General features: G+C 35.3%; 1 protein-coding gene across 2 annotated transcripts; it reads right to left on the bottom strand.

The window, feature by feature from the left end:
• Window positions 1–7,702: 7,702 nt before the first annotated feature.
• Window positions 7,703–17,921, bottom strand: cunh21orf91 (chromosome unknown C21orf91 homolog). 2 transcript variants are annotated; one of them, XM_072446705.1, is made up of 5 exons: window positions 17,822–17,921; window positions 16,272–16,405; window positions 10,627–11,109; window positions 9,665–9,727; window positions 7,703–9,187 (listed from the first exon to the last, which is right to left on the bottom strand). In XM_072446705.1, exons 2-5 carry the CDS (start codon window positions 16,396–16,398, stop codon window positions 9,018–9,020), a joined length of 843 nt encoding a protein of 280 aa, XP_072302806.1. In that variant the 5' UTR covers window positions 16,399–16,405; window positions 17,822–17,921; the 3' UTR covers window positions 7,703–9,017. The 2 variants fall into 2 exon arrangements, with proteins under 2 accessions (XP_072302806.1, XP_072302805.1); XM_072446704.1 differs by having other exon boundaries at window positions 16,272–16,408; window positions 17,822–17,915.

A 17,921-nucleotide genomic window follows, 5' to 3' on the forward strand; every position in this document is an offset into this window, starting at 1 on the left:
ACCACCACTATTATATTACTACCACCACTATTATATTACTACCACCACTATTATATTACTACCACCACTATTATATTACCACCACTATTATATTACTACCACCACTATTATATTACCACCACTATCATATTACCACCACCACTATTATATTACCACCACTATCATATTACCACCACTATCATATTACCACCACCACTATTATATTACTACCACCACTATTATATTACCACCACTATCATATTACCACCACCACTATTATATTACCACCACTATCATATTACTACCACCACTATTATATTACTACCACCACTATTATATTACTACCACTATTATATTACTACCACTATTATATTACTACCACCACTATTATATTACCACCACTATCATATTACCACCACCACTATTATATTACCACCACTATCATATTACCACCACCACTATTATATTACCACCACTATTATATTACCACCACTATCATATTACCACCACCACTATTATATTACTACCACCACTATTATATTACTACCACTATTATATTACTACCACTATTATATTACTACCACCACTATTATATTACTACCACTATTATATTACTACCACTATTATATTACTACCACCACTATTATATTACTACCACCACTATTATATTACTACCACTATTATATTACTACCACTATTATATTACTACCACTATTATATTACTACCACCACTATTATATTACCACCACTATTATATTACCACCACCACTATTATATTACCACCACTATTATATTACCACCACTATCATATTACCACCACCACTATTATATTACTACCACCACTATTATATTACTACCACTATTATATTACTACCACTATTATATTACTACCACCACTATTATATTACTACCACTATTATATTACTACCACTATTATATTACTACCACCACTATTATATTACTACCACCACTATTATATTACTACCACTATTATATTACTACCACTATTATATTACTACCACTATTATATTACTACCACTATTATATTACTACCACTATTATATTACTACCACTATTATATTACTACCACCACTATTATATTACTACCACTATTATATTACTACCACTATTATATTACTACCACCACTATTATATTACTACCACTATTATATTACTACCACTATTATATTACTACCACTATTATATTACTACCACCACTATTATATTACTACCACTATTATATTACCACCACTATTATATTACTACCACCACTATTATATTACCACCACTATTATATTACTACCACCACTATTATATTACCACCACTATTATATTACCACCACTATTAAATTACTACCACCACTATTATATTACTACCACCACTATTATATTACTACCACCACTATTATATTACTACCACCACTATTATATTACCACCACCACTATTATATTACCACCACTATTATATTACCACCACTATTATATTACTACCACCACTATTATATTACCACCACTATCATATTACCACCACCACTATTATATTACTACCACCACTATTATATTACCACCACTATCATATTACCACCACCACTATTATATTACTACCACCACTATTATATTACTACCACTATTATATTACCACCACTATCATATTACCACCACCACTATTATACTACCACCACTATTATATTACTACCACCACTATTATATTACCACCACTATCATATTACCACCACCACTATTATATTACTACCACCACTATTATATTACTACCACTATTATATTACTACCACTATTATATTACTACCACCACTATTATATTACTACCACCACTATTATATTACTACCACTATTATATTACTACCACTATTATATTACTACCACTATTATATTACTACCACCACTATTATATTACTACCACTATTATATTACTACCATTATTATATTACTACCACCACTATTATATTACTACCACCACTATTATATTACTACCACTATTATATTACTACCACTATTATATTACTACCACTATTATATTACTACCACTATTATATTACTACCACCACTATTATATTACTACCACTATTATATTACCACCACTATTATATTACTACCACCACTATTATATTACTACCACTATTATATTACTACCACTATTATATTACCACCACTATTATATTACCACCACCACTATTATATTACCACCACTATTATATTACCACCACTATTATATTACTACCACCACTATTATATTACCACCACTATTATGTTACCACCACTATTATATTACTACCACCACTATTATATTACCACCACTATTATATTACTACCACCACTATTATATTACTACCACTATTATATTACTACCACTATTATATTACTACCACCACTATTATATTACTACCACTATTATATTACTACCACTATTATATTACTACCACTATTATATTACTACCACCACTATTATATTACTACCACTATTATATTACCACCACTATTAAATTACTACCACCACTATTATATTACTACCACCACTATTATATTACCACCACTATTATGTTACCACCACTATTATATTACTACCACCACTATTATATTACTACCACTATTATATTACTACCACTATTATATTACTACCACCACTATTATATTACTACCACTATTATATTACCACCACTATTATATTACTACCACCACTATTATATTACTACCACTATTATATTACTACCACTATTATATTACCACCACTATTATATTACCACCACCACTATTATATTACCACCACTATTATATTACCACCACTATTATATTACTACCACCACTATTATATTACCACCACTATTATGTTACCACCACTATTATATTACTACCACCACTATTATATTACCACCACTATTATATTACTACCACCACTATTGTATTACCACCACTATTATATTACCACCACTATTATATTACTACCACCACTATTATATTACTACCACCACTATTATATTACTACCACCACTATTATATTACCACCACTATTATATTACTACCACCACTATTATATTACCACCACTATCATATTACCACCACCACTATTATATTACCACCACTATCATATTACCACCACTATCATATTACCACCACCACTATTATATTACTACCACCACTATTATATTACCACCACTATCATATTACCACCACCACTATTATATTACCACCACTATCATATTACTACCACCACTATTATATTACTACCACCACTATTATATTACTACCACCACTATTATATTACCACCACTATCATATTACCACCACCACTATTATATTACTACCACCACTATTATATTACCACCACTATCATATTACCACCACCACTATTATATTACCACCACTATCATATTACCACCACCACTATTATATTACTACCACCACTATTATATTACCACCACTATTATATTACCACCACCACTATTATATTACCACCACTATCATATTACCACCACCACTATTATATTACCACCACTATTATATTACTACCACCACTATTATATTACCACCACTATTATATTACCACCACCACTATTATATTACTACCACTATTATATTACTACCACTATTATATTACTACCACTATTATATTACTACCACTATTATATTACCACCACTATTATATTACTACCACCACTATTATATTACCACCACTATTATATTACTACCACCACTATTATATTACCACCACTATTATATTACCACCACTATTATATTACTACCACCACTATTATATTACTACCACTATTATATTACTACCATTATTATATTACTACCACCACTATTATATTACTACCACCACTATTATATTACTACCACTATTATATTACTACCACTATTATATTACTACCACTATTATATTACTACCACCACTATTATATTACTACCACTATTATATTACTACCACTATTATATTACTACCACCACTATTATATTACTACCACTATTATATTACTACCACTATTATATTACTACCACCACTATTATATTACTACCACTATTATATTACTACCACTATTATATTACTACCACCACTATTATATTACTACCACCACTATTATATTACTACCACCACTATTATATTACTACCACTATTATATTACTACCACTATTATATTACTACCACCACTATTATATTACTACCACTATTATATTACTACCACCACTATTATATTACTACCACTATTATATTACTACCACCACTATTATATTACTACCACTATTATATTACTACCACCACTATTATATTACTACCACCACTATTATATTACTACCACCACTATTATATTACTACCACTATTATATTACTACCACTATTATATTACTACCACCACTATTATATTACTACCACCACTATTATATTACTACCACCACTATTATATTACTACCACCACTATTATATTACTACCACTATTATATTACTACCACCACTATTATATTACTACCACTATTATATTACTACCACCACTATTATATTACTACCACTATTATATTACTACCACCACTATTATATTACTACCACTATTATATTACTACCACTATTATATTACTACCACTATTATATTACTACCACCACTATTATATTACTACCACTATTATATTACCACCACTATTAAATTACTACCACCACTATTATATTACTACCACCACTATTATATTACTACCACTATTATATTACCACCACTATTAAATTACTACCACCACTATTATATTACTACCACCACTATTATATTACCACCACTATTATATTACTACCACTATTATATTACCACCACCACTATTATATTACTACCACCACTATTATATTACCACCACCACTATTATATTACCACCACTATTATATTACTACCACTATTATATTACTACCACTATTATATTACCACCACTATTATATTACTACCACCACTATTATATTACTACCACCACTATTATATTACCACCACCACTATTATATTACTACCACCACTATTATATTACCACCACCACTATTATATTACCACCACTATTATATTACTACCACTATTATATTACTACCACTATTATATTACTACCACCACTATTATATTACTACCACCACTATTATATTACTACCACCACTATTATATTACTACCACTATTATATTACTACCACCACTATTATATTACTACCACTATTATATTACTACCACCACTATTATATTACTACCACTATTATATTACTACCACCACTATTATATTACTACCACCACTATTATATTACTACCACTATTATATTACCACCACTATTAAATTACTACCACCACTATTATATTACTACCACCACTATTATATTACCACCACTATTATATTACTACCACTATTATATTACCACCACCACTATTATATTACTACCACCACTATTATATTACCACCACCACTATTATATTACCACCACTATTATATTACTACCACCACTATTATATTACTACCACCACTATTATATTACTACCACCACTATTATATTACCACCACTATTATATTACCACCACTATTATATTACTACCACCACTATTATATTACTACCACCACTATTATATTACCACCACCACTATTATATTACTACCACCACTATTATATTACCACCACCACTATTATATTACCACCACTATCATATTACCACCACCACTATTATATTACTACCACCACTATTATATTACTACCACCACTATTATATTACTACCACCACTATTATATTACTACCACTATTATATTACTACCACCACTATTATATTACTACCACCACTATTATATTACCGCCACTATTATATTACTACCCATGGATCTATTATATCACTACTCATGGATCTATTATATTACTACCCATGGATCTATTATATCACTACTCATGGATCTATTATATTACTACCCATGGATCTATTATATCACTACTCATGGATCTATTATATTACTACCCATGGATCTATTATATTATTGGCTACTACCACCCTGGGGCGATTCATTACTCTTTAAAGGAGTGCTTCATTACACTTAAAATAATCTCAGCCCTTCAGCTCCCCTAAAACTGAGAGGTGTATTGTTTAGCTGACCATTTTGAGATGTCTAACTTCATTTTCTGCCCTAAATGACCACATGGTTTTGATACTGGAGCACTTTCAGCAGCTAAACATTTTAATAAGTTGATTTGGCTTGCTCCCTTTGCCGACGCGTCTCTCACCTTGCGCACTGTCAGCCAATAGTGCTACGTAATTTGGCTCTAAGACCCGCCTCTCTCACTCTGATTGGTCAGATTTGTGTGCGCGCTTTCATAGACTGGACCATGCTGTTGTAAAGATTTGCATCAGCTCCTATCATGGCTCTATCCACAGAAAACATCCCTCATAAATACAATGTTGAATTAGGGTTAAATAGGTTGATTATTGAGTAATGTTGCAAAATCCCGTTTGATAGTGTCTATTTACAATTGTTATTTCAATAATTGATGATAAGCTTAATCAAAACATGTTTACATACTTAAATTAACTAAGCCATTGAAGACATGACATAAATGTAGTTTTACAGACGTTAATAACATCAATTGAATACATGACATTGATTTCAATGTGGCACCAAAACCATAATCCCAAAAGATTTTTTTGGATAAAATATCAACTGCTACATCTTCTTCACCCAGGAGGACAGGAGCAACCAAACTGGAGAGAAACCTGAACAAATGTTTCACTGCTCTCTTAAAATGTCTTTATAGTAATTATATTCATATGATGTCCTGTATTTGATATTCTCCTCTGTTTTTGGCCCAGAAGCATAAATAAACAACACAATTCCAATGATTTGTTTAATTCTTCTTTGTAGGACAAGCTGTTAAAAGGACCATTTTCCAACCTCTGCCTGTTTTCAGGTCGGTCTGGTTTTATCCAAGTATTCACTACATTTGTTCTTGTTTAATGGGATTGCTTAACTTGTTTTTGTGTGGCATTCGGCTGCAGTAGAATGTCATTTGTTGTTCAGAGCAATCTTTGTGAAAAGTCAAGTGATATTTGGATATGCTTGGCACAAATTTGGTTTGAAAAAGGTTGAAACGGATCTTCAGAAAGTTTTTCAATGGCAATTCAACGTTTTGCCATCAACGTTGATTCACTTTATAAATAGAATTATAACTACATACGTCAGACCCAAAACTATTACTGACCACAAGGTGGCGTCATATACCTCGCGCACAAAGAGTTACAGGTACTAAGAGAGCAAAGGTCTCACAACATGGATCTATGTCTCACACACAGTTCAAGTCTAAAGAATAAAGTCTAAAGTTTAAGACGTACATCTGCGGTGGGTGGCGATACTAAGCGCCATTGAACACCAAAAAAGAAGAAGTATTTGTTTTTGGAAAGACTATTGCAGCTGGTCCAAATTTGAAATGTACAAGGGAAAGAATATTTATTCAATTACAGAACATGAAAAGGAGCTTGTGTTTTTGATAGTTGGCAAGTTTTATGTGCAATTTTCTGTGAATTTGTCAGAAGATAACTTTATGGAATTTAATGCCAAAGCATAAGATTCATTAAAAAGTTCCTGATCCTATTCATTTTGAAAATGAGTCTCCCAGAGTGAATTGGGTTTACGTGAACAGAATCCTGGGTACTATTCTTCTAAACATTTGAGTAAAATTATATCAATTGTTGCAGACGTTGCAGGATTGACCGTATGGGAAACAGTAAAACTGAAAATATGTAGACTTTATTGAAATGGAAAAAAAAACAGTCACTTGACCACATTTCACACAGGTTGTAAAAGGTCCATCAGCTTAGAATTAATGCAACTCTAGCATTTCCACACGGACATGCAGTCTTGGCAAAAGTAACACCTGTAAAAAGTAATAATAATATTGTTGTAGATGTGCGAGCGTCACAACAAAAGGCGAGTAAAGCTTTGCTGGTGAGCCATGTATACATAACACTTATGAATCAGTTTGAACACTGACAAATTAATTATATCCTTAAAAACTTACACAAACTAAATACAAAGATACAAAAACATGTTTCAATGGAGCAAATATTTAGACCCGAAAGGGGTCATACACATGAATCTCTTATAAAGAGACTAGAAGAGACAACAAAGCTGACTTTATCTTAAAATGTGATCCTATATATACACACCTTTGTCTCCCCAGCTTATTACACTTGTTTAGCTCTGAATTCAGAGAATATCTACATGTTCTACTTAAGGCTTCTGGACACTGTTCCCTTCTTGCATAGGGTTTTGTAAAGAATAAATCACAAAACCGACAGAAACTTTCACCCCTTCAATGAGGCACAATTAAGCACACCTTTGTATTGCTTTAACCAACTACTCTGATCTAAATTCAGACATTTAATAATTAAAAAAGCAAATACACTTCAGAATATCTTTCACCAACCACAAAAACAAAACAAGCGGAGTTCTGTTTGCAAACCAAAGTTCTCATTTGAAAAGTAACAGTTAAAAGTAAAATATTATAAAATGCTTTGGCTATACAGCTTTGCCTGTTTTGCAATATGACGTTAACAAACCAATTAAAAAACAATTCCTTTAAAATTGTTGTCAATTTGAAAAAAATAGTGTGCAATTCCAAGAATTTTCCTAAAAACAATAGTCATTTTACACCAATGCGGGTTCAGGGAATACTTTTTTAAAAGTATTTTACCACATACTGTACCAGACACTGAATTTGCATCAACCACTGCTTGTATAAAAATAAACATTTCTCCCCAGAGACACTATAAGACTAAGAAGATGATTGAAACACTTGTGTCCAATTTCATACATTGCTGTCAGTTTAAATTGTACATTTTCGGGTCACTTCTGCAACAGAAACCTCCTGCACCATTATTTATTTCAATGTCCAATATTATTAGCAACTAAATAATAAAGCTTAATCTGTCAATTGCCTGATATCAGTTTTGAAAGACTAAAAATGAGAGCTAAAATGTGTTGTTCTAAGATGGGGCAACCATATAAAATTCAGTCCAATAGCTCATTAGCTCAATTCCTCACTCTCCAGGAGCTTCAGTGCTGGCCTTCACCCCGGCCCGGCTAATGTGCAGCCAGGGCAGCTTGGCACAGTTCTTAAACAGCTGTTCAATAGCAATATGGCGCACATGCAACTCTGACGCCAGTGAGTCCTTCTCTTGTACAGCCTTCGTCAGCTCTTCAAAGACCTCTATGGAAGAGAAAGATAGACACAAGCAATAAGAAGCCAATCCGATAAAGAGAATCAATCATAATCTTTCAATTATCAGATTTTGAAATGCTATGTACAGTCACAGTATCCCAGCATGCACCACAAATGCTGTTCAAAAACAAGACGCAATCCCCCTGATCTTTAAAAGCTCACTCAGACAAAGGTGAGGGTCAATAATGTTTCATCTGATTCTTTTTTAAGATGTATTGTCATTTATGTCTTCTTTTTAAGATAAGTGTAAAGGTTCAATTTCAGGCTCATTGCAGTTTCTTCCCTATAATGGCCTCCACAGTTTAGTCAAATGGCTGCAGGAGCGCTATAGTGTGATAAATGTATTTACTAGTCGTGATCCAGAGGTGTATTGTGTTGTTCTAGTGCTGTTTTGTTACATTTGCCACTTCTGCCAACACAAATTGGTCTATTGTACACAATCTTACAAAAATCAAGAAATCTTACTTTGAATGTTGAGGAGGAGTTGGCCGTTCAGTTGGTGAAGCTCATCCACACTCATTTTAGTCACTAAAAACAAAAAAGTATTTTTTAAGAGAAATATATTCCATTGTTATTAGAAATTACACAATCATCATTAAGATTCTTCACTTAACGTCCAGAAGGAAGATGATATGCAAGTAAATAAACACACAGCCAGGAATATTTTGGTGTGAAACCTGTATTTGCCACTCTTTTGACTCGATAAACTCGTCATAAGAAAATGTGACTCAAAAAACGTGACTAAATAGTGCACGGCAAGATTTCAATATACTCTGAGTTCACTTTATTTTCCTTTCTTTCTTTTGTAGTAGCTCCTGGCAGGACGGTGTAGCATGAAATAGTGATGAGAGCAGGAAGGACCTGCCGGAGCTGGATTCTAACCCACAACTCCACGCTATCCACTCAGCTACAGAGCGGCATATAAGTCCACTTTAAATACATATAAATGATTTAATATACTAGTCAAACTGTGTCACAATAAAACTTGACATGAACTCAAACCAAGAAATACTTGGGACTAAAAACCCCCAAAAATGATTAATAAATTGCCCCCAAAAACTGAATCCCTCTGAAATTAACAACCTCAAAAGATATTGTGTTGATACTTTTCACAATATATTGATCCCTAAATATGCAATAAAAGTCACAAACAAGTTTAACAATGAAAAGAGATTGCCATGGACATATATTGAGGCTAGCAGAAAATGAAGTCACCCCTGGAGAGGACAAGCTGAGCAAGAGTGAATGCAGTCTTACATCACTGTTCTGGCTGATTCCTTTCAACAAATAACTACATAGAGGTTAAAGGAGTCCCTTGATACGAAACATGAAGCTGAATACATAAAGGGAGGCGGACTGGAAAGCAGAATAAACGCAAAGACAGCGTGACTATATCGTGTATCAAAGGAAGAAGAGCAAATAATTACATTCGTCTCTGCTGTGGCCGTGGTGTCTGTGTTGTCCTCCTCCACATGATGCATTATTATGAAGACCATTTCTGCCATTACTGGACCACACGGCAGCCTCCGTCTCCTGGAACAGTCCAAGCTCCTCCACAGTGTCCAACATGCCCATGGTGTAATCCGGCAGCCCAGTGGTTTTCCTGGTGTCCCAGTGCGGGGCGTAGCGGGGCACCTGTGCGTCCGACTGTGGCAGCAGCTTGCGGTCGCCCTGCTGACTGTAACAAAACATTTTGGCCCCTCTTCTGCTGGGGACAGTGGGGTCTTTGTTCTGCGCGTACTGGATGATGCGATTGAGTTTCTGACTGAGGGCCAGCTTCATGCCCTCGTAGGCACTTCGGGACACTTTGGAGCGGGACAGCTTCTGGTTGGCGATGAGGTGACATTTCTCAAAGCAGTCTCTGTGGCCACGAAAGGATTTGGAGTGCAAAAGGGTCGCAGAAGAAACACCTGCAATAATAAGAAATAAATAATGCAATGAGTGAAGTGCTTTTGAACAGGCTTATTAAAATGACCCCTGCCTGACCCCGCAGTGATTGGAGAACGCAGCAGTGAAGAACATTGAGTTCAAATTCAAACAGGTTGAGCTTGTCTGATCTTGCTTAGAAAGCTGCTTAGTGGGGGAACAGAGCATTTGAATAGAGAGGACATAGTTTGATAAACTTCCACTACAAACTAGCACTGTGTAATTATTTTAACTACTATGACTAATATTATCCTCATTATTACAGCAATTGTTCACAAAAAGCACATAATCAAGAAAAAAATCACCAACAGCACCAACTCATTCATTCATAACTCTTCTACTACTATAGTTTAATCTGTGTACTCTCATAATTTTAAGCACACAATACACACTATAATAATAGTCATGACTTCGATAATCAAGCAGCCCTTCGGCAAACATACAGTAGTACCCTATTTTCCGGACTATAAGTTGATCCGGAGTATAAGTCGCACCAGCCAAAAAATGCATAATAGAGAAGAAAAAAACATATATAAGTCGCACTGGAGTATGAAATGCAGTTGTAAGTGTGAAAATAACAAATAATATCACATAAGTCCCTCTGGAGTATAAGTATATAGTATAAATATAAGTATAAGTCGCACCCCGGCCAAAACTATGAAAAAAGGTGCGACTTGTCCAGTAATAGTCCAATAGTCCAGAAAATACGGTACACCATTTCTGCCAAACTGAACTTATCTCACCAAATGGTTCTGAAGACTGTACTACTGAATAGGGGTGATGGAACAGAAAAAAAGGAAACTTGAAGAATATAGATTCTTCTTCAAATCAAAAATATATAATAAATATATATATAATATAATGAAATATATAATACATCTATAATTTGACTTTGATCTTCATAGACTTTTGAAATAGCCACAATAATGTTTTCAATATATTACACAGCTAGATGCTTGGCTGACATATGTATTCTCTTATCAGTCAGACTTTGGTAAGCTGTCAAGCTAAGGAGTTTCCAGCATAAACTGGTACTTGCTGGATGTTCCTAGCGTTCCCATTCAAATCCCATGTCTTAGACCAGAACAAAACACATCATAGAGAAGCACTTTGTTGAACAAAAAAAAGCATTGGGCCTGAACCAGGGCAATGCACTACCAGCCGAAGACCTCAGCGTGTGTAAGCAGCTTATACTGCTGCCCCTCATGGACACACGGGCTATTCACTAGAGGTGAGTCAGTGGTGCCTCGACACATAAAGACATACAACAGATTAACAAACAAGGGGCCTTTCTCACATCTGATACAGACTTTAAAAATAGACTGACCTCAAAAGGGAAGACTTTAAAATAAACTTATTCAGACAGTGCCTGTTGATAAGGAGACATATTCTATAGGTAGAACAGACTGGCAAATCAAAGAGATCAACAAATATGTGAGAGGATATCTAGTGATGATTTCTTTATGTGTTGATGCCTGTGCACCTGGGCACGTTGTATGGATGATTTGACTGTTTTATGATACATTGAAACCACTTGTATTCTAGAAGTGGTTATTATGTTGTAGGAGAACAATGAATACACCAGTATGAAAGTAAGTAAACAGTTTAAATCAGGCTAAAAAGTAATAAATGCTAAAATGAAGTTGGCTGTGCAGCAGTGGCCATGTGTGTCCTGGCAACAGCAGGAATAGGATTTCCTCTTCTATACAAAGAACAGAACGTTTGAGCTGGTTATAAAATACACTGAATACAGAGAATATGGAAGAGCACTTCCTGGAATACCTTTCATCAACCCACATCCCCATCATCTGATAATCAACAACTAATCAGAGTCCAGTTTTTGAAGCCAACACAAAATTGTAACAATAGTTCAAAAGTCAGAGCTAGAACTTTAAAAATAAAACCCAGGATACTGCAGGGAAAGGGGCCCACACTTAACACAATAACCGCCAACCAATTCTACATGTACAGAATATTCCAGTCCTAAAACGTACTTCATTTTTGCTGTAACCTCATCTTGATAATAGGTGTTAAAGTCTTGAATCTGGGCTGCTGGGTTAGTTTTACATTTGATATGGGTTCAAGAGCTGAAGGCCTGCAGCTCACAGCCAGGATGTGGGCCAGAGGTCAGTAGTGCTAAAAGTGTTAAAAGGACTGTGGCACAGGCTTCAGCGTTTATTGTGCTGTTGTTAACTACCACACAAGTGAGACGGTTGTAGTCGACAACATGTGAACTCCTCCCACCTGTTCACTGCAACAGCCACATCAAGCCACTCTGTTAAACTGACTAAAGTATAATAATACTGTGGAGTATTTCAGGTGACAGTCAGAGAGATGTAAAGACAGACAGACAGACAGACAGACAGACAGACAGACACACACACAGACTAAATGCATGTTAGATGATAAAAATATAACATAAAAATGTAATATATTTTTATACTAGATTATATCGTCACTTTTTTGACATGTCTGTTGGATTGACATACTATCGCCTCAATATCATTATTGGGATACACATACACACAAAAAAAGGAAAAAATATGCTAAATCAAATGGATAAGGTAATCATTTTTAAAATTTCTGAGTCCCTGCACTAAATGAAAACACATGTATGCAACTTACATTTTGTACTAAGTTGTGTAGAAAAAGAACAGAGGCAAACCACTGTGTCCTAAATTCTCCCAGCAGTTAGTGGTGTCATATCATGTGATAATAAAATGTCAAAGCATCCCAGGGTGGAGAGTTCATAATCAATGAACTGGCTTCAACGAGTGCTCCATGGGCCCTGCAGTGCACTAGTCAGACTCAGCACCAGTGCTGTTGGCTCCATCTGTAGCTGTTGTTTTTAACCTCCAGAGCTCCAGCTGTAATATCAACCAGGCATCAGCAGAACTCTCTCTGCATTATGTAAGCAGATTATGCTTCAGCCAAACAGGTCCGCTCTGAAGACTACTATCTGGGCAAGTCGCTTCAAGAGGAAGGCGTTTTTACAGTCAAATATGAATATAAAATACAAATGTAAAATCTAAAATAATAAAAAATAATTCTACATTTCACTGCAATGTATAAGATATGAAATGTCCAGTGCACCCTAGATTGAAGTACAATATAAGTAAAATAAACTAAGAGACACTGCAAGCACCAAGAGGCCAAAGCCGTTTCCTGAGGAAACAACTAGAACAAAACCCACACAAAGATGTTCATCTGACTTGGCTGTGCTCAGAGCCCTCTGCTCATTCACTACCCTACACAACCATGACCTTTGACTTAGAAAGAAGAACACCAGCCACTTCAGTTTACCACACACACAGAACAAGGAGGTTTTATATTATCTGCTGTTGTGTGTGCACAGTCAAATATTTGAAGCCGTTATATCAGCTGTAAACAAGCAGACAAGTCTGGACTCATCAACCGTACAGGAATTTGTAAGGCAGACTATTGCGATGGACATTCGCATGAGCAGTCGGCTGGCATGGCGCTTGTTTTGTCTGGGCTCATCCAGGCTTTAAGTCAGCATATGCAGCCTCACTCTCCTCCCTCTGCCACTGATGAAAAAGGCAGCAGCAACATCACTCAAACGTGTCGGTCTGCAAACCTCTCCAGACGCATCAGTTACGTAACAATCACTGCCGCTGGAACCAGAGACAGAGAACAGAATGCAGCACCAAACCGGTCATAACTAAACATGATCAACTCTGAATAGATCTACCGGTATGTATTATAAAGCTACTATAGCACCAATCTTGATCATGATTATAAACTGTGCTATGTACATGAAGTGGATCTGGATGTATAAACTCATTGCACTCACAGACCAAAGCAAATAAATCAACATTCTACGTGCAAAGCTCCAGTTCCCTGCATCTGAACAGTCCCATATAAATCTTGTATGCTAATGTATTTCTTTCTGCTTCCAGCCAAATGATATACCACTCTCGGAGCTCTTAGTCGGCTATGCACAGTTGTATTTTAAGTGGTACATAATTATTCTGCGAATGGGTAAACAGACGCATCTCTTCCTGGCATAAAAAACCTTTTGTGGATCAATGGGCTGCGCAATGAAAGACAATCCCTTCTGATCATGTCATTCTCCTTCCAACAGGCTGCACATTAATTAAGAGATGAAAAACTTCAAACACATGCTCTTGGGTGTGCGTACCCTATCACATCAGGCTGGAGACGGGTGTCTGCTTCAAAACACACAGTACACAACGGGCACATCCAACGGTCACCCTTTGTTACACATTTGAATTGCAGAAAATATTCATATAAATCGGTTGTAGCCAATTGTGTAAATGGTTCGGTGGATTGATGGATGTAGGTTAAGTCAACAAAACACAAAATCTGGATTATGATATCTCGCTGAATAAACCGAAGAGACAAAAACAGCCAGACGGATTAGTGGAAATGGAAGACACATATATAGAGGGTTCCTTTTATAGTTCAGTGAACCTGTAGTTGTTTAAGTTAGTGAGGAATTCACATACAGTTGGCGAGCAAACAGAGCTTTCAAGTGTAAAAACCTTTTGAAATAGCTGCCACCACTTTTAACTGTGGGGCAAACATTTCAATAAATAGCTGTCCAAGTTTAACAACTATGTGTGAGGTTTATTCAACTAAATATTTTGCATCTGAAAACTTCAAAATTGTAAGTATTATTCCCAGTAGAAAAGACAACAATGTATAGGGCTGCACAAATAATTGCAATCAGAATTGGTAATTGAATGGAAGCAATAATTATCAGGACAAAAAGGTTGCAATAATGTAGCTAATCTAATAACCTCTGCACACTTCTTATGTACACAATCTGCTAACCATCAAGTTTAGACCTCTGCTTCATGTTCTGAAATGAGTGTCTGAGAGCCTGTGATTTGTTAAGCAGATTAGATTACAGTCTTCTTTCAAATGTTAATGCTCCTGAATGAGTGCTAAAAGTGCCCAGTGGACTAAATCCGGATTTTAACTTGTTAAAAAAAATCACAATTTGATTTTTATTGGCCAAAATGTTGAACCCCCATTACCTAACATAGTAATAGAGGCATTACACATATTATACTTAATACATAATGTGACAAAGCCTAGTGAATGACCAGGATCAACAAGAAACAAGATTAAAACAATTAAAGTTCACTGAAATGCATACCTTCAATGCTGAGTTCAAAGCAGATGTGGCAAAACGACAAGGTCCCGGTGTCTGTGTCGAGCTTGCAAACACTACATATATTGTCGTCGTTCAGATCGATATTCACAAATTGCTCCTCTTCATCCATTATGCTTCTGCTGAGAGATAAGAAAAGTGTATGAGTGTACATCGCTTTTACGCCAGGGCCTCTAGCTCCTTCTGGCTAATTAGGTCAAGCTATCGCTAAACCAATTAATAATGCAGATTTTGGCAGTCTCTGAAGGCATATGCTTTGGAGTGAATTAATGCTTAAAAGAGCTGCAGAAAGACAAAACACTGGCCTTATTTTGTCTGCAGTATGAAGGTCAAAGCAGATCTCAGAGTTAGTAAAAGGCTGACACTGCAGGCTAAAATAGGGCATTCAGTACGAGAAGGTCAGTTGGATTATAACTCATAAACCACAAGACTGTGTTCACAGAGAGCGAGAAACGGAAGTAAAAACAAAGTCAATACAATAGGACTCTGACTCTTGTGTACTCGTGTCTTCACTACACCGTTTACAGAGTTTAAGAATAAGTCATACGATTCTAATTACTCTGCACTTCAAACTTAATTTAAAATGGGAACAAAATGTATTTTCTACAATTATTTCTTTCAATCTCACTAGTCAAGCCAACAGACTCTCTGTGTGTCATTGTGTATTGTATAACTTAGCATGGTAACACATAAGTTTAGGGAACACATATTTAGGGACCACGTTTATTCAAAGTATTCAGCTATCAACAATTTATTTCCATTAAAAGTGTGTGCTTTATAAGCAATATATGCTTTAGTACATACAGTATAAGCTTAAAAAACAGTACTAGGCACTAGGTAAATAACCACTAACTCCCGTAGCTATTGCCACTTAGTTAGTGACTAATATGTGTTCCTTAAACTAGAGAGTTAGCTTTAGTTTATTTGTTAATACGTAACAGCCTCAGCCATGGCACAGGATACTAAATACTCCTAATGATGGATCCATGCACCAAAGCCAGCGAAACAAAATGGCTTTGTAGCTTCAATGTTCAAACAGCAAGTTGATGGTCAGAACAACAACAAAGATCTACAACAACAAACACAATGTTGAAAAGTGGCATCAATATCTTTCTGAATGCAGTCGTGACATAAATAGATACAGTTAAATAACACAAATCGACAAATGTCTGGCACTGTTGACTGGCTGGATACATATTTGGGGAAAGTAACAAAGCTAGAAGTGGTAAAGGGGTCCTCACTCCTTTAACTTTGCAACACTTTTAATCATGTGTCAAGGGCAGATATGAGATGTCACCCACACATACACTAGCACCTATAACTCGATACTGTATATTCATATTTGATAACGTCCAGTGATGATGCGAGTAGTTATCTGTGGTTAAAGATCTGTTTGCTAAATTAAGCTAGCCTGTTAGCTATGTGAACATCCACAGGCAATCCCGTTATGTGGCGTCCATAACAAGTCAAACACTACCCACGATCAGCTTCCTGACGAGTCATTTCTGCTCCGTTTTAATGTGTGGCGAACGTACCTTTACCGTGGTGTATGTTAAGCTTGTGAGTCCTTTAGTGAAGCCCTCAGATCCGCTCTCCCTTCGCATAAACGCGCAGAACGTTCCGCGCGTCACGGCA

Source organism: Eucyclogobius newberryi, unplaced genomic scaffold (genome assembly GCF_026437365.1).
Source record: "Eucyclogobius newberryi isolate DKJ021-1_F unplaced genomic scaffold, fEucNew1.0.hap1 SCAF_15, whole genome shotgun sequence".
Taxonomy (NCBI): domain Eukaryota; kingdom Metazoa; phylum Chordata; class Actinopteri; order Gobiiformes; family Gobiidae; genus Eucyclogobius; species Eucyclogobius newberryi.